Here is an 18,335-nt window from a genome sequence, read left to right as displayed (position 1 = left end):
AATTTCTGAAAATAAGAATTTGTTTTTCAATGGGAAACGTTAAGTGGAAGCAACTTAGCAGATTAATTGTCTACTTGGTTTTGGAAATGTTGCTCCTCTTACGTTAGGTGGGACGTTTATTCAGCTGTGTGTTATGGCGTTGTAGATCCTAACAAGGTACAGATTTGTCGTTTTCCAGTAAGTGATGTCTGTAGCCATCTCATTTCTCAGGCAAGCTGTCAAGTTTCTTTGTGTACGTCGTAGTGGCAGCATCTAGTAGTAGCGCCTTCGATGGATTTGTTGATCCTTTGTCTGGGGATTTGACCAGTGGTCTGGTGTGGAAGTCAGTACTAGCCGGTGATAGACTGGTGAAGTTGTAGTACTTCTCATATCTTAGTTTTAGTTGAGACCCGTGGCCAAACTGGCCAGGGTTAAAGTTGGTTGCTCTCCTTGGGTTTGGAGTTGGGTTCTCAACTGACAGGGATTCATGTGGCGTGCACTGGGCTCTATCAAGCCAGTCTCCTAGGATCAGCTGGGGTCCTCTCTATTTAAACGTAAACATAGCAGGTGCCCAGCTCCCATGGCAAGTTGTTTCTGATTGGTCAAAGTTGGATTTTGACAGCCAATCAAATTGTTGGAAATTAACCAGAGTTGAGTATTTTGGTATTTTGCAAAGATTTGTAAATATTTTTGTTTTTAGCTGCTGCTATTATTTGTCATGGTTGTCTAATTCCATAATGTATTTGCTGCTCCTGCTAATTTGTTGTTTTCTTTGCGAGAAAGCTTCACAAATCGAAATGAGATCTCGCACTCAACTTCGTAACAGAGCTTTATAGCTGGACTTCTAAAGCTGCAAGCATAATCAGTTTTGCAAGGACTTTTCTTTATTATTGTTCAATTTAATAATTCAATAATATATTATCCTTATCTCAGTATTGAGTGCCTTCTGTACTTTTTTTTTTTTCAGCATCCCAACTTTGACAAGAGAGAATTGAATCACTCCCTTGCCAAAACATTTTAAGCATTATTTATTATTATTTATATTATTTTAGAAAATTAATTAAAGAAAAGATTAACTAAACATCATTTCATTTACAAGCTGTCAACCATTCTTCTATCCCGACTTTTGGAGAAAAGTCTATAACTTTGAATTTAGGATTCGGGCACACCTTTCAGTGGGTCACTATTGCTAAACTGTCAGTACTTGTTAATGTTAAATGAGGAAGATTAATTAATAATGATACAGGATTAATAGTAAAATTAATAATTCAACAAAGATAAGTCTATCATTTTAAAAAATCGGCTTACATATATACCAACATCCTTAGGAATTTTCCAAACATAACTCAATCCATTTTTTGTGATAATAAAATCAAATATGATGTCACTCACCATCTTCAAACACAAGGAATACCTGTAAATGCTCGTTCCCACGGACTCAGATCTGATTGTTTAAAAGCTGTTAAGCAGGAATTTCAACATATGTTGAACCTGGGAATAATACACCCTTCTAATAGCAGTTGGTCATCATCACTCCACATGGTTCCCAAAAGATAACCATTGACTGACAACCATGTGAAGATTATTGAGAAATAGCTGTATTATCCCAGATAATTATCCAATTCCTCATCTTCATAATTGTTTGAATTCACTCCAGAAAATCAATATTTTCTAAGATTAATCTTGTTTGTGCATACAAAGTTCATGCATACAACAGATTTCTGTTGATCCTGAAGATATTCCCAAGACTACTAATACCAGCCAATTTGGACTATTCGAGTTCCTGAAGCTGCCATTTGGATTAAGGAAGAAAGGTCAGGCTTTTCAAAGATTTATAGATGAAATTACACATAGATTACAAGTTTTTTTTTTTTTTTTTTTTTTTTTACAAAGGAGTCACCACTTATCAAGGCCCGGAGGTCACTCGAGGATAAGGGTCACTGGGTATACATAAGTAGTGGAAATTTTGTAAATTGGAGTACTTATGGGGATGGTTTATCAATAACTTGTTTACGTTGGACTTGAAGACAATCAAATTGTAGTCAGCTGGAAAGCAGGCAAATGGAAGAGAGTTCCACAGGTGTGCAGTACTAAGAAAGAAGCTTTGTTCATGGAATCTACATTTAGGTTTAGGCATAGATAAAGAGTGGGGTAAATTTTTGATAGTGGTTTTGGCTAGATGAGTGTTTTTCGTGAAAGTTTGATGAGGAGGGACCATAGATTGGAGCTAAGACGAGCACTTGCCATGAAAATAACAATAAATCAGAGACAGGCTTGCAACATCTCTTCTGTGGGAAAGAGGTTGCAGGGAAGAGAAAAGGGCATCCCTCACTAAGCTACGAAGTCTATTTTGAACTCTGTCAAGGCAGGATAAGCTGCTTCTAGCAGCTCCTGTCCAGATGTGGCAACAGTACTTCCATCATTGGCCGTACCTGGCTTTTATATAGGTAGAGAATTGCGTCAGGAGTGAGATATCTACTGGAGCAGTAGAAGGACCCCACCATTTTTCCAGCGACCTTGACAATGGATTTGATGTATGTGTTCCATTTACGCTTACATCAATGATTTATTAATGGCAAGTTCTTCTGAAGATGAACATATTCCACATCTTAATTGGTTATTTCACAGACTATCAGTATACAATATTATCATAAATCTCAGCAAATGTGAGTTTCGAATTTCTTCATTATCTTTTCTTGGCCACATTATTGATAAGGATGGCATTAGTCCCCTACCAGAAAAAGTTAAAACTATTATTGATTATCCTGCTCCAACTTTCATAAACTCCAAAAATTCCACAGCTTAGTTAATTACTAAAGAAGATTTTCACCCCATTGTGCTGAAATAACACAACCTTTCATTGATTTTTTTTTTTTTAAAATAAAAAATAAAAATGAAAAAATTACATTAAATGAACATGACTTAAACTCCTTCTCAAAATTAAAGAATACTTTAGCGAATGTAACAATGTTGGTTTTTCCTCAGACAGATGCACCTCTATCATTATTAGTAAATGCATCTAATGTCAGCATCAGAGATGTCTTGCAACAATTTGTTAATAACATTTGGCAACCATTATCCTTCTTTTCTGGAAGACTTCAAAAAGCTGAAATTAAATACAGTACCATCGGTAGAGAACTTCTTGCCACTTATTCTGCAGTTCAGCATTTCTGATTTATATTGGAAGGCTCAAATTTCACAATTTTTACTGGTCATAAACCATTATCACATGCCTTATTTGTTAAGACTGATTGGCATTCACCTAGAGAAGCATTTCACAGTTTACTTCTGATATTAGATATATTAAAGGCACCAGACATGTGGTTACTGACACATTGTCATACATGTATATTAATGCTATACAAGCTAATAATAATATTAATCTTCATCTGATCTCTGCAGACCAGAAGAATGATGAGAAAATAACTTCTGAAATTCTTCTAATCTAAAATTTAAAAAGTACCTTTGCCTTTTTTTAAATGAATTCATTTGGTGTTATATTTCAACTGGACATGAACGTCCATATGTGCCTCATAAACACGGATGAATCATTTGTTAAAAATTGCATAATTTATCTCATCCAGGTATTCATACAACACAAAAATTGGTGACATCACATTTCATATGGACTGCCATCAACAAAGATGTATGCGATTAGACATGGAGTCGTATTCCTTCCCAAAAATCCAAGAGGCCCGTATTAAACACATTACTATTGACATCATAGATCCATTTCCTCTTTCAAAGAGCTTCACATATCTGCTTACCTGTGTTAACAGAGTTTTTAGATGGCCTGAAGCTTTCCCCATTATGAATATTTCATCTGAAACTGTTGCCAAAAAATTTATTTCACAATGGATATCACAATATGGCATTCCAGAAATAATAACTATTGATAGAGGTAGACAATTTGACTCTCAACTTATGCTAAGCTTACCCACCTACTTGGATGTAAACACATACATACTACAGCTTACCATCTTGGCATGGTTGAACGCTTTCAGCATCAATTAAAAGTTTCCTTAAAAGCATTTTCTGATCCTAATAATTGGATAGAATTTCTTTTTTGTGCTCCTTATTATCAGATTTACTAATAAAGTAGACATTCGAATTACACCTGCTGAGATTGTTTATGGAACATCACTGACATTACCTGGTCAGATGGTTGCACCATCCACTACACAAAATATACAAGACCCAACGAGCTATATGACTCATTTGAAGAAATATATGTCATAATACTTGACTATTAATCCAAGGGTTCAAAGCATCCCTTAGGATATAAATTTGTGGACACATGTATCTGTACACAATGATGTAGTACCCACTTGCCTTCAAGTTGAATGTCTCAAAGTGATATAAATTCTATGGGGACTAATTTTTGTCTTTTCATGCATGGGTACAGGAAGCAGGCTGGGAGCAATTTTGATTATGAATACAGCATGCAGGAAAAATCAAATCAGTTTTAGTGAGAAATCAGTCCTCATAACTCTATCAGGAGATGTAAAAATTAATTACCAGGAAATACGCACACTTAGGAGTTGCACCAATGGATAAATACCTTCCCAAGGGGTTTCTCTTTTTGCAAACAGCGATGAATGATTCTCTTTAAATCTTTCTTTTTTATCCAGACATATGGATTTATATGTAGCCATCTACATTAAAACATTTCTAGACCTTTCCTAATAAAAAATGTAATGGATTTTAATTCTATATTGACGAATATTGACTTCCCTAATTTCATAACGAATTACCAGATAAAAGAGAGTTAATACTCCACACCACTAATAAAAAGAAACTACTGTGTTAAATAAAACTATTTTTTAATATATATAAACACTGTTTGAGTTGATTGCTGTTGCATTTTATTTTCTTATTTATGATAAAGAAGATGCTATTTAAATGAATATTTAAATGTCATCAATATTACCTTCTTTTATAAGCATTACTCTCTGCTTTTCAAAGAAATTGTCACACTTTGCATTATATAATCTACAAAGGGAAAACAACAAGAATAGGCAATCCGGCATATTAATTGATTCTAATCAGCAGGAGCTTAGGATGAGGCACAAGTAGACAGTGATAGCCTGATTTTTGTCTACTGATAAAAATTTGTGTTAATTTTTAGCTTCCTTCCAACTCAACACTCACCTTTGAAATGACGACTTTTTACAAGTTTCCGGGTCCTGTGAAACAAATATCACATTTAAAACTGGGATAAACAAATACTTTTTCTACTATTAAGTCCTTTATTATTCAATGTAATCCCTACTGTTTTTATTTGTGGCCATGTTTGTTTGCATAAGTAGAGATTACATTCGATAATAAAGATATTAGGAAAACTATTTGTTTGCCCCAGTTTGAAATGTGATATTCGCTTTCAGCAAACTCAAAAATCTTTAAGTCATCATTTTAAAGGTGAGTATTGAGTTCAAAAGAAACTAAAAATTGAACCATATTTTAATCAGGGGACAAGAATCAGGCTATCACTATCTACTTGTATGCTTTTAACGTGCTAAAACTAAGTTTTTTTTTCTAATTTCAAAATATGTTGTTAAAAGTGTTTTTTACACACTGAATAAAAATATAAATGGCTACTTATTGCTTATCAGGTCAGGAGGCTTAATTCCTGAAAAGTTGTAAACAAATGACTTATTCTACCACTAACCCTAACAATAAATAGGTTGGAACTTTCGAAGACATCCCTATATAAAGATTTGCAGTGGAAATCAAATGTGTTTTTCTCGTGTTTCCCTAAAACTGGATGTAAGAATAACTCCGCCATCATGGGAAATTACCAGATTGAATGTGAATTTTATTCTCCCTTTTTAAACAGTGTAATCTCACATGATTATTGATGTTCATTTTTCTCTCAGAAAATAATCACATTTATTTCAAGCCACGTGTGACACTCTGAACACAAAAAAAATCAATAATTTTAGACACCATCCTATTCTCACAAAATCCTCATTTAGCTAATCCTTCATAGTGAACCCTGAGTACAAGAAAACACTGATGTTGGAACATTTTGAACTAATATTTCTGACATGAAAATAAATGTTGCTTATTTCGTATTAATACAATGATTTTGAGTTCTTTGTTGGGTATTATTTTCTAGAGTTATTTCTATTTTTTATTTTTATGTATGTGAAGATGTGATTTGGTGACACCTTTCTATTAATCGGCGATCTCGTTAAATTTACCTTTAATGGTCCCACAGATACCCTACTACTTTAGATTTTAAGAGATTCCTGCACCTGCAACCCTGGTTCTAAAAATTGATAGATCCCGATTATGAATTGGTGAACCCCGACTCACACCCTTACAAGTTGGTGACTCTACAGCCAGTACCTACAATGGCTAACCCCTATGGTAAGTAGTTACATATTAAATATCATATTAAGTAGAGTTTACATTAAGAGCAACCTCAATCATTCATATTATTCAGATTCTTCAGACTACTGTCCTTATCTTCTATTCAATTTTATATGGCCCTCATGTGTTTGATAACGTTTTCGTCTACATAACCTCTGACTTTCTTCAGGTATATATATATTTTTTTATAACATTTTCACCCCAAACAAGGCACATCGCCACTTTGATGTACGGGGCTACTATCAGGGACATAAGCTACAGGGGTACTATGTAGGGAGTTGGGTAGCAAGATGTTGGTTCACGTTACACTTGGACTTCTGCATGTTAGTACAGTTGGGGAAGCAGGGTCCCAGAAGGGAGTTCCAAAGTCTAGCGGTTCTGGGGAAGAAACTACTAGAGTAGAAGGCTCTCTTACATCTCTACTAGGGATCTCTACTGTGAAAGGTTGGGATTTAGCTGCCTGTTAAAAGCCTTAGATATATCTAGAGCTACCGCTCTACCCTCCCCTGCTTTGTCCAGTGAATGGTATATACATTCAGAGATTACAGTTAGGATGTCTGCTGTGGAACAGGCCTGCCTAAATCCATATTGTTGGTCAGTCAGAAGTTTAGTATCTGTAAGGTGAGGGACCAGAGCCTGGTTAATTATGGACTCAAATATTTTGGCAAAAAGTGGGAGGAGGCTAATGGAGTGGTAATTTACTGGCTCGGTTCTTTCGCCAGAATTCTTGAAAACTGGTACCACAGAAGCAGTTTTCCAGCAATCAGGAAAGCAAGATTTATTAAGGCATTTGTTGTAAAGTTTGGAGAGAACTGGAGCTACTTCGGCAGAACATTTTTTTAATAGCACATCCAGCATGAGATCAGGTCCACACGCTTTTGAAATGTCAAGACTTTTTATGATAGCATGCACTTGAGAAGGGGTGATTTCAGATTGTCTAGTGTGATGTCCGTCCACAAAAGAAAGTCAGGGAGAGGGTGGTTAGCAGGGTCCAGTGTGGAGTTTGAGACAAACCGACTGGCAAGCATGTTAGCCTTCTCAGTTGCTGAGCAAACAAGCTCATGATTGTTGGATAGTGGGGGAATAGTTGATTGCCCATTATTTACTACACTGTTGTAGATTTTTCAGAAGTCACAGGTTCCTAATTTCTGTGCTTCGATACGTTTTTTGGTAGTTTCAGTAAATTCTCTCTTAGCTATCGCTATTTCTTTCTTACATTTACTTCTGGCTTCTATATAGTTCTGTCTGTTTGAACTGGACTTATGTCGGTTAAATCTGTGGTATGCACGCTGCCTTTGCACAATGCCAGCTGCACAAGTATAAGTAAACCATTGGGGAGAGTGGGGCTTGCTATAAAATTCCCGCGTGGGAACATGTGCTTCAATTGCCGTTTTGAGCCATTCAGTGATCTCTTTGGTGCACTGTTCAGCAGGAAGTGAAAATATATTTCCCCATGAGGCATCTCTGAGGAGATCCCTGATGGCTTCCCAGTGAGCCTTTTCATAATATCTTGTTGTTTTGAGCAGTGGCTCTTCGGTTTTGCCTCTAGAGTTTAGTGCGATTTCAACCATTATCACTGCATGATCAGCTTTCCTGAGTGGGCTGTGGGCATTTGTTACACAATCATCGGGAACTGTGGTCAGAACAGATCTAGAAGTGAAGCATGTTGTTCTTGCTGGTCTGGGAAATGGGTCGGAAACATAACCATTTGTGATAGGGAATGAGATATAGAAAAGCTATGTGTTGTTGTACCAGCTGCGTCCGTGTAAGTAGAAAATCCAAGCCAGTTGCTGTGATGGACATTGAAGTCACCAAATACATGCACTTGTGTGCTAGTATCGAGGGAAAGTGCTGTCAGAGATTTTGTTTATTAGGGTACAGTCCTGGGTTGAGGGAGAGGGGTAGAGAAAATAAAAGTAACTAATGTTATGTTGCATGTTAAGTCTAAAGCACATAAAGGCTTGATCGTCCGATTTTAGTTTTGTTTCTCTAGTCAAGGGGAGGGTGTTATGAATATAGACTCCAAGTCCGTGCATATGTCTGTCAGAGTCCTTATGGCAGAGTGGGAAATATCTGGGCATGTTAAAGTAGTTAGAGGGGATAGAGGAGTGTAGGTTAGTCTCACTTAATGCTAAGATATCCGGGGTGTTTGTTAGGAGAAATTCTTCAACATCATCTAAATTAGTTCTAAGCCCACGGATGTTCGTAAATGCAAGTCTCTTGGTTTTCTTTAAGTTTTGTCCTGGTTTAAGCTTTATTTTTGATTGTACTATCATTTTTTTAAAGAGTTTCAGTTTAGGTAAGGGGTTCTGAACAAGTGGTTATGCAGAATACCAGACATGCAACATAAGTTGACCATCAGTTGATATTCCATCTACTAGGATTGTGGCCTCAGGAAAGCCCACCGGGGATGAGTGCAGGGTCCCTTTCCATGCGCGACATGGCACTACAAACATTCCGACATTTTTTAACTGTTGATGGAGAAGCCACTCTAAGCGCTACCAAAGAGTTAGGGTTCCTGTACTACCAGTCGGGAACAGCAGCCAGGAACTGTCAATCTGGTACCCTCAACCCATCACACAATGGTCAACCCAATCTACTTGCACTGGCATTATGGTATTCAAACACTTCCAAGTGCCCAGTTTAAAGGGATGGGATGTGTCGGGAGTGGGGAAAACGGCGTTCATTGCCCTAGTCAGGAAACAAGATCGATCACTGAGAGTTTCTGTCGAAGTTCTGTGATTCGACCTCTATTCCTGGCTAATAGGTGTTATAATAAATTGCTGTAACTCTTCAGGAAATGAATCATAGTTATTCCCCTTGGCCGGAACTAAGGATTCCGCCATATTGATTTTACCAAACACATGTATATATTTTAAGCTGATAAAACCTTTACGAAAGGCATTCTTATTCATTCTTCTTTTATCATTTCAATTTTATCAGCTTAAAATATAAAAAAAAAAAAAATGGACAAATTACTGCGGCCAGACAGATTTAACACAGAACCAACTGCTCCGAATTCGGAAAAAATATGCAAACATTGGAAGTTAACATTCGAATACTATCTACGCACATTAAATAACGGCCAAATCGAAAACAATGCGCAAAATCTTTTCGCTTTGATCAATTCTGTCTCGGCGACAATTTTCGAAATTATAAGCGACGCCACGGATTACAACGGCGCCATAGAAACGCTAGACGCTATTTATATGAAACCAACAAACATTGTATTTAACAGACATCAACTCCTGACAAGTAAACAGAAACCGACACAAACCATCGACGAGTTCATGCAACAATTGGAAGTATTCGCTAAATCTTGCGAATTTCAAGCGGTAAGTGCCGAGGAAAACAAAAAACAATATATACGGGACGCGTTTATTAGCGGCATCTCGTCTTCGTCTATCCGTCAGCGCCTACTTGAAAAACCTTTCTCGACGCTACAAGAGATTTACAGTGGCTAGGTCCCTAGAACAAGCGGAGAAGCATACGGCCAGCTTCGATTACCACCCGAGCATAACAGTTACCGTAGTTCAACCAGTAGAAACTCCCTTAGCCGCTGTAAAAGGAAATACATTACAAAAAGGAATTTGTTTCTTCTGTGGGAACACATGGCATGCATGGGCGATGTGTCCTGCGCGTAATGCCGAGTGTAGAAAATGTAAAAAAAATGGCCATTGGGCTAAGGTATGTAGATCATCCTCCTCTCCTGCTGCTGTGTTGTACGACGCGGATTCCCCCCTACCCAATCTCTCCTGACTAGGAACGGGTGCCAAAGACATCACCTACACCAAATGCGAAATAAATGGGCAGATAGTGAATGCTATGGTAGACTCCGGCAGCGTGGGGACGTTCATTAACAAAAATACAGCAAGAAAGCTGAAACTTTTTGTTATCCCCAAACTGAAAACTGTAGCATTGGCGGACCTGAATCATCATGCTAAAATCATCGGCGAACCTGTTGTTGACATCTCTCTAAATGGTAAAAACCACCACGCCATGACGGTGGAAGTAATTAAGGACCTGTTCACAGATATGATTGTCGGAAAAGACCTTCTAGAACAATATAAAACTGTGACGTTGAAATTCGACGGTCCCAGGGAAGAACTTGTTATTGGAGCGATGGGTAAGAGTAACAGTTTTCCATGTATCAAAATTTCTCCTCCTCCCCTCTTCTCTCATCTTTCTACTCGGACGACCCCTATTGCCACCAAATCTCGTCGTCACTCATTCACTGACAACATTTTTATTAAAGAGGAAACTGCCAGAATGCTGAGGGAAGGCATAATAGAGCCCTCTATATCTCCTTGGTGAGCCCAAGTTTTAGTGACCTCTACTGAGAATCAAAAAAAAAGAATGGTGGTCGACTACAGCGACACCATAAATAGATTTACAGAACTAGATGCCTATCCCATGCCTAACATTACTGAAATGATTGATGACATAGCTCGATACAACGTTTTTACAACACTTGACCTGAAGTCTGCTTACCATCAAATCCCAATTAGTCACGGCGATCGGAAATACACAGCATTCGAAGTAAATGGAAAACTTTACCAATTTACTTGTATCCCTTTTGGAGTCACTAACGGAGTGAGTGCCTTTCAAAGATGCATCGATGGCATTGTAGAAAGAGAAAAATTAACAGATACTTTTGTGTATGTAGACAATGTCACGATATGCGGAAAGGATCAACAAGAACATGATTACAACCTTCAAAGGTTTTATAATGTAGCAAAAAAATGCAACATCACACTCAACCAAAGTAAGAGCATCATTTCTACTACTTCTATCACACTTCTTGGGTACACAATCCAGAACAACCAAATTACTCCTGATTACCTGAGGCTAAAACCACTCCTTGAAATGCCACCGCCTCTAAATTTACAGTCGCAAAAACGAATAATTGGTATGTTCTCTTACTATAGTAAATTCATTCGAAATTTTTCTGATAAGATACTGCCGCTGAACCATAACAGGGAGTTTCCACTACCCCCGTCTATTCTAAATTCTTTTCAGACGCTGAAGACCGACTTAAGTAATGCCACCCTTATAACTGTTGACCTGGACAAAGTATTTGTAGTGGAAACTGATGCCAGTAAATACTGCATTGCTGCTACGCTGAACCAACAGGGTAGACCCATTGCATTCTTTTCTCGGACACTAAGCCCGAACGAGATTAGACATCACGTGGTCGAAAAGGAAGCTGCTGCGATTGTCGAAGCTCTTCGAAAGTGGCAACACTTCTTACTCAGGAGACATTTCAAAGTTATTACAGATCAAAAGAGCGTCAGTTTTATGTTCGATAATAAGAGAAAATCAAAAATTAAAAATGATAAGATATGTCGTTGGCGGATCGAACTATCACAATTCAAATTCAGCATTACTTACCGCCCAGGAATGGAAAATACAGCTGCTGATACGTTTTCTCGCATCTCTGCATTAACGCACACTTTGCAAGACCTCCGTGACTTGCATGCTACACTATGCCATCCTGGAGTCACGCGACTCAGCCACTTCATCCGGACAAGAAACCTTCCTTTCTCTTTAGAACAAATTAAAAACATAACAGATTCGTGCCCCTCCTGTCAGTATTTGAAACCTAAATTTGCCAGTTGTAACAAAGGAACACTCATACAGGCTATACTACCTTTCCAGCGACTAAACATCGACTTTAAAGGCCCTTTACCTACTTCTGTACGTGGTAACAAATACTTACTCACCATGATTGATGAATATACTCGCTTTCCCTTTGCCTTCCCCTGTAAGGATATGACTAGTAAAACCGTGATCCATTGTCTAAACCAACTATTTGCTATTTTTGGCATGCCCGATATGATACACACTGACCGGGCTGCCGACTTCCTTGCAGGAGAAATCAAAGATTACTTACGTGGCAAAGGTATCGCCACCTCTAAAACAAGTAGGTATCACCCTGAGGGTAACGGGCAAGTTGAGAAGCTCAATGGAACTTTATGGAAGGCCATCCAAACGACCTTACACTCTAGCAACATGAAACTGCCTCATTGGGAAGATATACTACCAAACGCTCTCCATTCAATCAGGTCGTTACTATGCACTGCCACCAATACGACTCCTCATGAGAGAATGTTCAAATATAGTCGTAGATCTTCCTCCGGAACTTCTGTTCCCACTTGGGCGAAACCAGGACCAGTATATGTCAGAAACCATACTAAGTCTAGTAAGCTCGACCCTCCAGTAACCCCTGCTACCTTATTAGACATCAACCCCTACTATGGTCATGTACGACTACCCTCTGGTGCGGAAACTACTGTCAATGTGCGAGACCTGGCCCCTAACTCCTCAAACCAAGAAGACGAACACGATGAAAACAATACTGCAAGTCCTGAAGCCCGTAAAGAACCGCCACCTGACGAAAACAATATCGACGTGGAGGAGAAGAATCCCTTACCTGATCCTGAACATATCCATACTAGCCACGATGTGGATGCTGAGAACAAAAATCCCTGTGAGTCAGTGCGGAGATCGTCCAGAATGCGGTGATTTCCAAGTAAATATAAGGACTTTTTAACCTAGTACTGAACAGACTAAATTTAACTTCTGTAATTCCATACTTAATTATTGTTGAAGGGGAAAATGTTATAATAAATTACTGTAACTCTTCAGGAAATGAATCATAGTTATTCCCCTTGGCCGGAACTAAGGATTCCGCCATATTGATTTTACCAAACACGTGTATATATTTTAAGCTGATAAAACCTTTACAAAAGGCATTCTTATTCATTCTTCTTTTATCATTTCAATAGGCAAAGAAGGAGTATGGAAGCCAGGCGATAGACAGAGCCTATTTACTCCTTAAGCAGTTTAGGTTTGCAGACCGGTAATTTGTTTGAGTCACCAGCTCTAGGAAGGCCGTCATCCAAGACTGAAGAGGCCTCCCTCCCCTTAGGTTTAGTTTCAGAGTTTTCCTTCTCCTAGACGGATGACCTGGGAAGATCTATGTTCCATCAGCACTGAGAGGGTTTGCCCTGTGCCTGGGTCCTAATCCAGATATTTCTGCGACCCTGCTGGGATAGTTAATGTTACTGGGTTAGTTTGTAAAGGTTATATATCTACTGTAAAATAATACTCCTCAAAGTGATTAAGGGACATTGTTATTTCATTGTTACTGGAGAAGGGGGTGAGTAAGAGTTCAGTCAGTGGAAGTAACTATATTTATGGCTTTAGAATTTAGAATAATGTGTTACAGAATGCTTGATATTAAGAATTTGTAGTGAATTACTACTATGATGCTGCTACGGTATGCTTCCCTTATTTCTATCTTTCTCCCTACTCTTCTACTTTTCCCTTCCTTTCTTCTCGCAACGTCACCAGAGGTTTCAGCCAATCGGAATGGAGGACTGTCTTGGAGGGAGATACAAAGAAGAAATCTGTCTCAGATATGCTGGAACGATAGAAGCATCAACATGCGACTGACCAGTTTCTCTGGGTAAAGACTTTTATCAAAATAAATGTACTATCCTCTTTGTACCCCTACATCTTGGAAACTTTTATAAAACATCATAAATCCTAAAGTCTCATTGCACTTAATTATAATCCAATGTTTTCTTTTCCCCAACCTTTCTTTTTCAGCACTCTTATTCTCTCTCTAATTTCGGAGGTGCCCCAAAAAGGGGACAGTCCGAAATGGTGACCCTTTTTCAAACGTCATTAAAATCTATGGTAATCGCCATAAATTAACTAAAAATTTTGATGCCCAAGCTCTGGATATTTCAGATGGCAGGAGGGTTAAGATGTATCTTCAATGTAGATACAAGTGACGTCATTTTTTATATGAAGTACAATACAGTACAGGTATAATTGGAAGTAAATTATAAGCTATGGCGTATTCAGTATGTATAATAAAGTAAATAGATATATAGGCAGATTTCCAGTAGTTACGAATATATGGAGGTTGTAGGTATTAAGTATGTTTCCTCTTCTAATGAAGATATCTTCAGCTTTCATTTAAAAATCAGGGAGTTGTATTTTGCATTACAGAGTATTGGTTCAATTTTTGTATTTAATCTTGCAAAGTTAAAGAAGAGACAACTATTGCTATGTAATGTAGATATCCGTAAATCTAAGTACAGACTGTAGCGAGTAAGTATTTACATGGATAAGAATAAGCTAATGCATGCCATAGAGGTAGAAATGTATAGATTTTTAGTGATAATGACTTCCAATCAGTCAGCATGCGAAGATTAAGGGCTGAAAGCTAAGCCCCCCCCCCAAGGCGTGTGTAATGTATGAGTGTTAATGGCAGCTTGGGGAGTAGAGCTGATTGTTAGTTATCAGAATACAGTAAAATTAATTGTTAAAATTTACAGTGTCAAATAAAGTTTTGTTAGAGAGAGATAAAAATTTTTTTTTTTTTTAACATGGAGATCAGACAGAGGCAGTGATCTTGGAGGAAAAGTGTCCATTGGATATATGTAGCAAGCCAGCAGGGGGTGTTTGTACGGTAATAAGAGAAACTTAGTACATAGCATGTCAGATTTCATAGTTAAAGATAGTCAATTAGCTCAGGCTCTAATCATTGTGTATCTATTCAGAAATAGTCCTAGTGACATAGCTAAGGACACTGAATTTCAGTTACAGATATAATTGAAAATAAGACAAATTATATTCAGTGGTTTAGTATAGCTAGCATATGAGGGGGAGGGGGGTAACGAATTTCATCTTGGGACTAGAGAAAGTTTGCAAAAACAAGAAAAATAAGACATAATAAATAAATATAAATAAATAAAACAAAGAGAAAAACAAGAGAAACAAAATTTAGCGAGGTAGCATGTATAAATTTCAGGAATTAAGATGAATTTTAAAAATTAGTACTTATCATTTGTTTTAGACACTGTTTCTGCATCCGTCTTGCTTGGCCGAATGAAAATTTGACCATGTTTTTTTAGAGGTGGGAGAGTTACTATTTCCAGATATTTTGTGCACATGTATATATATAGATATTTTGTGCACATATTATATATATATATATATATATATTGTCAAACTCTGGAATCTTTCTGTCAAACTCAAGAATTTGGATGGAATTTCAAACGGAACACTTTATGTAATCCACGGAGGTAGCTTGTGAAAATAACACTCAAGAATTCAAAACATAAATAATCAGTCCTCATCTCAAAAATTCAGAAACTTAGCAATCTTGATGTCGTTAGCTAAATATCTAAGCCATGCAGCTATTCATGTAAGCAAGAAGGTGGCGTTAAAGAGGTTGATAAGCCAGGGGGGATAATTAGATTCACTAGGAAAATAATCATAAAATGAAAAGAGAATTTAGGATGATTATTTCATGGGAGCTGTTCAGTGTGTCAACTGTATTTAAGGCATTGCTTTAAGAAGCAGCTAGAGACACCTAGATACAACTATTTCCATTGTGTTCACATATAAATTGTACATTTGAATACCTTTATATTTAAAGTAGACTCTTCAGTATGTCTTTTTTTTAGGGACAAGCATGCACACAGAGACTGAATGGTGTTTTCATTTAATATATACTAGCAGGGAGACCTGACGTTGCTTGGAATTAGGATCAATGAATGTTCCACACTTTTAATATTTTTATTGTCACCGTAATTGATGAAATTGCCCATTTTTCAATAAAACCGATTGATTGCCTAGGACCTACTATGATGCATTGGGAGGAAGCTTCACATGCTTCCTACAGTGACAGTCCACAATTCATTATAGTCTACATTGCACTGTAGAGAACCTACAATTGATTTTGCAAACTTATTTTTATATAATAGCTTGAATTAAAGTTTAAAATGCAAAAGTCAAGTAATATGACATTTCTGAATTTTTGAAATGAGAATTGATTGTTCGTATTATTTGGATTCATCGGACTACTGTTGTCATCTTGATTTTCACAACATTTTGGTCGATGTAACCTTCAACCTTTTTCAGGTGTATCTGGTTGAACTCTGGAATGTTTCTGTCAAACTCAGGAATTTGGACAGAATTTTAAGCGGAACCCTTTATCTACTTCACAGGGGTAGCATGCTCTTGTTCCGTCAACCATGACTAGATAGAGGTCTTAAGTAATCCACAAGGACCCATGGTGAAGTGGTTAGTATACTTTGAAAATCAATTGTAAAATATTCTGTAGGTTGAAGGTTCAATCCTCAGTGTGAGTAATTGAAAAATACAATTGCAAATTACTTAGGGCCTCTATCCAGTCATGGCTGATGGAACAAGAGCACGCTACTCCCGTGAAGTAAATAAAGGGTTCCGCTCAAAATTCTGTCCAAATTCCAGAGTTTGATATAAACATTTCCAAGTTTGACAAGATACACCTGAAGAAGGTCAGAGGTTACACTGACCGAAATGTTGTGAAAATCACACTCAAGATGAGAACAGTAGTCCGATGAATCCAAATAATACGATTAAGCAATATGGTTCAATTGTGCTCTAAACAGAAGTATTCATTTCAAACCCACCCCTATCTTATCCAAGAATCTACTGTTGATTTTATATGCTGGCCTCTTCTACTCATACAGTGATAAAACTTCTAAAATGCACTTGTGATTTTAGGCTGTATTAGAGTGTTAACTTTGGTCAACTTTTGACTTTCCCTTTAATCAGATTTTTTCGATTATCGATTTTTGATATTTATTGGAAGCATTCCCATACAAAACCTATCTAAGAACACTGCCAGACACATAAGTACATTTGTGTGAAATTTTTAAAAACTCGTCCCAGCTGTTTCCAAGTCTCACCCCTCCTACACACACACACACACACAGACAAAGTGTCTTTTATATATAAGTAGAGATATTGACTTATGCATAAAGAGAAAGAAAGGCAGAGAGATGCAGAAGTCTTATGCACTAAATATATTAAATTGTTCACAGGACTACTCGGCATTCCTTGTGGCCATATAAAATTGAACAGAAGTGAAATTATGTGTGTAACATCTTTATATTAAAATTTCTTTCTCCCTCTCTTTTCAGTGTATCTTTCTCTCTTTCTCTCTCTTCCTTTTACCGTCCATCTCTGTTGCCTTCTTTTTATCTTTAACCTAACTCATTCCTCTCTCTTGTTTTACTGGGCTGAAAAAATGTATTTCAGATACTGGAGCAATCCCCTTTTAAATGTAATACTGTAATCTCATATTTATTGCTGTTGGGCAACACCAAATAGAACAAAACAATGACATTTCTGATTCCAGATAATTCCGTTTCCTCCACCTGCTTTCACAATGGTCTCATGACCACAGAATAGATATTATATTATCGTTACTACCACAAAAAGTAGATGATGCCTGGGAAGATAGTCTCATGACAACAAAATGGACACTACCCCCCTTCCCTCAATAAGGTGATAATAATCTCCATGGGGGGTATTGTATCATGACTAGGACTGTGACAACAGCATATTCTTTCCATTGTTTTGACTCTCAAGTATATATTCGACACAGTTAGACTCAGTTAATCAACCAAGAACCACATCACTCTATATAAAAACATAAAATATTAACTGATATATACTCGAGAGTCAAAACAATGAAAAGAATATTCTGTTGTCACAGCCCTAATCATGACCATAGATACTATGCTATCACTACTTTCAAAAATAATGGAAGGGATAAATACAAAAAAACAGACACTACATAACTCACCTCTCCAAAAAATAATGAAGATGTTAGTAATCCATGGTCTCATAAACACAGAACAGGTTATATATTATCACTACTACAAAAAAAAGAAAAGATAATGCCTGGTAGGATGATCAAAAAACAAAATGGGCATTACAGTATCCCCACTCCTAAAAAAAAGATAATCCCTGGGAGGATGGTCACATGGCCACAGAACGGACACTACATTATCACTACAACCAAAAAAGGAGGAGATAATACTTGGGAGTTTAAACTTGATACAATAAAATACCTCCCCCCACACCCAAAAAAGGTGATGGCAATCCTTTTTTTTTTTTTTTTTTTTTTT

General features: G+C 37.2%; 1 protein-coding gene across 9 annotated transcripts in view; it reads left to right on the top strand.

Moving 5' to 3' along the window:
• The window catches only part of LOC145293177 (interferon-induced GTP-binding protein Mx1-like), a 200,974-nt gene that overhangs the window by 26,386 nt on the left and 156,253 nt on the right, over positions 1–18,335 (top strand). For 5 of the 9 annotated variants that reach the window (XR_013869679.1, XM_080139646.1, XM_080139647.1 and 2 more), the window contains exon 2: positions 13,711–13,825. The exons of the other annotated variants lie outside the window; for them this stretch is intronic. Coding sequence is in view for 2 of the 5 variants with exons in the window: in XM_080139646.1 (XP_079995772.1) it covers positions 13,711–13,825 (115 nt within the window). In the remaining 3 variants the exon portion in view is untranslated. The remainder of the gene's footprint in view (positions 1–13,710; positions 13,826–18,335) is intronic. 9 annotated transcript variants of the gene reach the window in all.

The sequence above is a fragment of the Euprymna scolopes genome, chromosome 14, assembly GCF_053919585.1.
Source record: "Euprymna scolopes isolate OS-2025 chromosome 14, ASM5391958v1, whole genome shotgun sequence".
In the NCBI taxonomy this organism is placed as follows: domain Eukaryota; kingdom Metazoa; phylum Mollusca; class Cephalopoda; order Sepiida; family Sepiolidae; genus Euprymna; species Euprymna scolopes.
The sequence above is the reverse complement of the archived record's forward strand: the minus strand, read 5'-3'. Positions and strand labels throughout refer to the sequence as shown.